Source organism: Pseudopodoces humilis, chromosome 9 (assembly GCF_049639895.1).
Source record: "Pseudopodoces humilis isolate 2021_Gansu_Grassland_sample_001 chromosome 9, ASM4963989v1, whole genome shotgun sequence".
Classification (NCBI taxonomy): domain Eukaryota; kingdom Metazoa; phylum Chordata; class Aves; order Passeriformes; family Paridae; genus Pseudopodoces; species Pseudopodoces humilis.
The window spans coordinates 29837943-29843653 of NC_142208.1; the positions used below are offsets into that span (position 1 = coordinate 29837943).

The 5711-nt window shown below is 43.1% G+C and overlaps 1 protein-coding gene across 1 annotated transcript; it reads left to right on the top strand.

Annotated features, from left to right (window-relative positions):
• The first annotated feature begins 375 nt into the window (after window positions 1–375).
• KCNK18 (potassium two pore domain channel subfamily K member 18) lies at window positions 376–4803 on the top strand. Its single transcript, XM_088060059.1, has 4 exons — window positions 376–403; window positions 515–592; window positions 1632–1778; window positions 3992–4803. The coding sequence occupies exons 1-4, from the start codon at window positions 376–378 to the stop codon at window positions 4801–4803; spliced, it is 1065 nt and encodes a 354-aa protein (XP_087916185.1).
• The last annotated feature ends 908 nt before the right edge of the window (window positions 4804–5711 follow it).

Sequence of the window (5711 nt, forward strand, 5' to 3'; positions counted from 1 at the left end):
GCTCTATCAATGGGAAACTGCTGTTCAGGAGAAGAAACTCTGAGCACGAGTTTGCTCTGGTGGAAGCTGACAGGAGCTGGTAATCCATGTACATTACAGTGCTGGCTGATCAATAATAATTCAGGGATAGAGTGGCGTGGCGTCAACTGAGAAGTATTTCAGGGCTTGATCAGTTGTGCTCCTTTTCCGTGGGGACTGTAGTGCAATCTTCACTTATAAAGACATGTGATCTGAAAGCCTGAGGCAGAACAATCTTTCTTTTCACAGGAGAAGCTTTTCTTGGCTGCAAAAGCTTTTACATCCTCATATTTCTTTCTAAAAGCTGTGTCTTCTCCACAAAATTATATATTAAAAAAGGAAAAAGACAAGCTTACGATGGCAACAACATCACAGCCTCTGCGAGGTAAAACGACATGTAAAAAAATATTTTGGGCAGTGTTTCCTCATGCCTGCTTCATTGTGTCTCTTGTCATCTATGCTTTTCTTGGGGCTCTCATGTTTTCCCACATTGAAGGTACCCGGGAGGTCACTGTAAGTGAAGAATACAGAGCATTTCTGAAGAATCTGACATCCCTCGCCAGGAACCTATCAGGTATGTACTGGAATTTCAAAATGACTTAACTGTACAGGGAGCTACTCATTCTCTTGCTTTCTGAATGAGTTATTTTTTGCTTTTGAAGACATTCTTCAAAATATGAACAGCTGGCCCTGCAAGCAGGGTTTTCCCTCTGCCTAGCTAATGATTGCTGTTTCCTTCCTTAGCTGTGATTCTTGACTGCAACCTTCCCCAGTCCCTGTGTTCCTGCCTGGAAAGACTTTTCCTGAGATCCTGTGTTCTCCCTTTTGCCCAGGTTCATAACCAGAGATTCCTGTGGCATTTCCTTCAGTTTGCTAGGGGCTGAATCCTCCCTCTCAGAAAGTTTCTCCAGCTCCTTCTTCCCTGCTCTGAGCTTCCCTACCAGCCCTCTGGCGATGTGATGCTTGGAGGGAGACAGGTGCAGTTCTGCACCCCAGACCCAGTGGTGCTGATTGGAAAGGGTAGAGGAGAAACGAAGGGTTAGAAATCCTCCTGGATTTGTGATGGGGCTTGTACATGGGCTTGGAGTTTCAGTCAGGTAGCTGTGCTGGCACAATGATCAGTTTGGGGCAATTAAATCGCTTAAACAATGTCCTTTCAAGTGAGGCTCAGGCACAGGGAGGAGGAATAAGGGTTGAAGGCTCTGGGATTCACAGCTGGATTCACTGGGCAGTGATATCCAAGTGGTTCATGTTGGTTCCCTACTTTTGATCCCACATTTCTTAGTGTCTTTGTGTCAAAAGAAGACTAATCTCCTGGGAAGTCCAAAATGAAACAGGACATTCAGGCTGGAAGCTGATTATCCAATCATCTTATCCTGCTTCTTTATATTTATGCTTATTTGTTCCTTGTACTTTTATTCAGCAACGCCACTGAACCCACCTGGTGTTTTCAGAGGAGGGGGTGAGGGACTTGAAAGGGGAGGGTGAGAATGTGAATATTTTTAAGAGAATATGAGCAAATGCTCAGCTGGAATATATTTCAGTGGAGTAACAGGCGGGCTGCTCCCTGAGTGGTGGTCTGCAAACACTCACTGTGCCTCCTGATGTGACAGATAACGTGACAGAAAATGAGAAGATGTTTAAGAACAACATCCGTGAGCTTTTCAGCACAGCTGACCCAGTCTGGTTTATCAATCCAGAAGACAGATGGAATTTCTTTGGGTCTCTCTTTTTTTGCTGCACAGTATTCACAACCGTGGGTAAGTACAGAGGAAAAGTAACACCCTTCAGAATCAATTCCTACTGCTGCTTTCTCTAATGCATTTCTTTCAGAGAACTGAAACCACCACAAACAAACAAACAAACCACTCCTTCTAAACCCAAAGCCCAAACCCCCTTGAATTTTTTCCCCTGAGTATTGATGATAAATCTGCAAGCATTCTGCAAACACAGACTGCAGAGACATAGCTGAGTCACAGAAACAAGTCAGAATTTAGTAACTAGTGATGGTACACACTAATTAACTGCATCATTAAATATATACTATAATATGTATTCATATATGATGTTCACAGAGGTATTAACTAAAAAGAAATCTCCGTTTTTCAGTCAAACCTTATCCTTCTCACTGTTGTTTGTCCTCTTGGGTAATGTTTTCCTCTCTGGAAAAGGTAATTCATAATGCATATATTGTTTTTCAATTGCTTCTCAGTTACTTATGTCTAATTCAGCTTTGTTGATCTGTGGTTCTGTAATTAACCACGGTGTTCACATTTCTCTGGGTTAACAGTACATGATAGTGTTTAAGTCACACCTTTGAAATCTTTCAGTCTGACTTCATATTTCAAAGGCAGACTTAGATCAAATAGAAACATCTGCTCTGATTTTGGCTCCCTCTGCATTGCTAAATACAGCTCCTCATGCTCGTTCCCAAAGCTACTTTTATCCCTTTGTTAATCTCTCTCAAATGCTGGCAAGTACAGGGACTGTCTATCCAAATTTGTCATAATCAAAGCTGGATGGGAAATATTCCCAGAGCATTGTATCAAATTGCAAAGACATTTTTCCACTGCAGTAGGATATGCCTAAGATCCCAGCATGGATATGAATCTTACTGTAAAAAAAACACTGAACCTTAAAGAAGAGCTTTTCCTACACAAGGAACAGTGTGAGAGCTGATGTATTCACCCAGAGCTCTGTGTGCTGTGTCACAGCTCAAACCTCAGACTCTCTTCTCTTCGGTGACTGCTCAAACTCAGCCTCTTGCAGCTTGAAGACAGAAGTCTGGGTGGTCAGACACACTGGGGATGCGACCAAAATCCTCAGCCCTGTGAATATTTCCTGGAACAAACACAGCAGCCAAGAACTTTTGAAAGGGGATGTTTTATCAGAGAACTTTGACCTCAGCAAACTGGTGAAAAAGCATTTTGTTGGAAATAGGTATATTCCCTGGGTACATTTACCCACCTCCATTAACATGGGACTTGACAAATGTCCCCATACAAACCAACCCAACATATTTATTTCTAAACTGCCAGTGCTTTTTGCCTTCACAGCACTGAGTATTAATGCATATTCCTCAGTTTTGACCCGAGTTTTGGGATCAGTAGAAAGCCTGGAATATTTGCTGTTAATAGATGGAATAGGTGGCTATTTCCATTGCAGTGGGTTTGTTATTTGCAGTGTTAGGAATTGATAAATCACCTTGGGATAGAATCAAATTATCTACCTTGAATTTTCTGGGAGAATTGAGTCTGAAGTTTGATGGTCTGAGCTGCCATCTCTTCACTGCCTGGGGAGGCTGCCTAGTGGCTCAGCTAGGATAGATTTCTGGGTAGCTGAATTTAAGCTCAGGATGAGTTTTAAGCCTGGAAACTGCACAAGGTATTTTTAATGAACAGAAATCAATTCAAAAAAGAGTAAATTAGATCGCTCCATGCAAAACAGGAATAATCTTCCCCAAGTGCTTCAACAGTAAAGCTCAGCATTCCCAGTTAGCCTGTGGGGAAAAGAATGACCAAGAGTAAATGGTATTTCAGTGCCTCACAGCAAAGCAGGGACTGAGGCAGGGTTCAGATCAAAGGCTGTGGCAGCCACAAGTGAAAGCATGAATGGATGAAGAAAATGAAGGAAAACATACCTCATATGAGCTAAAAATCTTAGAGGCTGAGTTCTTGGCCTAGAAGCTCATCTAAGAAAGAGCAGGGTTTTTGAAGGGAGAGAAGAAATACTCAATGTCTTCTGAAGGATGAGGAGAAAAATGGTTGCTAAAATTTAATACAGTTGCTATAATACCAATGTTTTCTCCTAATATAATGGAAAAGCACTGACTTCCCATTTGAGTTTGATATCCAAGATATTAGAGGAAGGAAATATAAATACCCATCCTGGATTTAGGGAAAGGGCATGTGTTCTGCTACCATTTTATGTATCACATCTCTCTCTTCTCTTTCCCTTCTTGTTCTCATTCAAGGTTATGGGAATACCTATCCTGTGACACGGATTGGGAAGTATCTCTGTATGGTGTATGCCTTATTTGGGATCCCTCTGATGTTCTTGGTCCTGACAGACATGGGGGACATCCTTGCAACTGTCTTATCCAAGTCTTACAATGAGTTCAGGAAAATACAGTCAAAAATTCTTGCCTCTAAACTCTGTTCAGGATCCACATGTAGCGAAAGGAATGAACTGAAACCCAGGGCACAGTCTAAAATAGTCATCAATGAGCCCCTGACGATCATGGAAGTGCTGAGAAGTCAGTCAGGTATGAAAAGGAGGAGGGTCAAATACCGCAATGTGGAACTTTTTGAGATGTTAATTGCCAGGGAGAATGAAAACACACAACCAGCAAGAAATAAAAGCATGGAGAGATGGAGCTCATGTCCTGAACTAGCAAGGGAAAAGACGGTGTCCAGAGTAATTGAGAATTTTGACAAAATAGGAAAAGAGTTAGAAAAATTAGATGTGCCTTTTGTATTGATGGTGCTCGTTATCTTTGTGTACATCTCCTGTGCAGCTGCTATTCTTCCAAACTGGGAAAAAAATATGGATTTTCAGGAAGCCTTTTACTTCTGCTTTATCACTTTGACCACTATTGGATTTGGAGATACAAAACTAGAACATCCCAAGTTTTTCTTGTTTTTTTCCCTCTACATTATGATTGGCATGGAAATTGTCTTCATTGCTTTTAAGCTGGGCCAAGACCGCTTAATTGTTCTGTATAAAAAGGTGATTTCATTTTGTGCAGAGAAAAATATGCCATCAAAGAAGATATATCCAAAATAAGAGCAGTCATTTCTCCTGCACTTGTCAGCATTGGCCACAGCAATGAGATGAAGTTGGTTCTGTGCATTTCTGCCTTGGGCTGGCAGGTGCCATATTTTAATCTGATTTCCTCTGAGAAATGACTGTGAAATAGCTGAATACCTCTGAAGGCACTTGGTGAAGGCATCTCCAGGGAATACTTTCCAAAGGGGTCCCTTCTCCTAAATAACCAAAGATGCTGCATGATGAAGAAGTTGAAGGCTCTCCCTGCCAGTTCTCCCTGAACATTTTGAAAAGCTCTGGTTTTCTGCAGCCTTTCTGTCCCCCCTCCCACTACAAGCCAATTCAGGAATTTTGTTTTTTGTCCAAGCAAGGCCTCAATCTCCTGGAAGGTCTTGTCCTGCCACCTTCTCTGCAGCCAGAGCCAGCTTGGCTGTGTCTGTCCTGAGCTGTGACACCCTGCTGCTGCCCTCTGCTCATCACCAGAGAGAGCTGGGGAGGAGGGCTATGGACCCAGCTGCTGTGTATGGCAAACATCACACCTGGCACAGGCCAGGGAAATGTTCCATGGAAAGGAAGGACACCGCACTTTTCCGTCTCTGTCACCTCTCCAGAAATCAGTCAGATAATTGCTCATCTGTTCAGGGCTGAAACCATCCATCATGATCCTGTTCCAGCATGATTCGTGATGTCTGTACTCAGCCTGGAGTCATTCTGTGTCCCACTGTTCCAGCTAGCGAGGTGCTCATGGCAAGTTCTGCTCCCTGGTGGTGTCTGGGGAAGGCACACAGCAAACCTGGAGCGGCTGCAGCCCTGCAGGGACGCTCCGTGTCTCTGCTGGTAAAGGAGCACCAGCCCAGAAATCCCCACTGCTCACCCACATTGCACTCTGCACAGACTGCTCTGGACTTCTGGAAGCTCCACCTGTA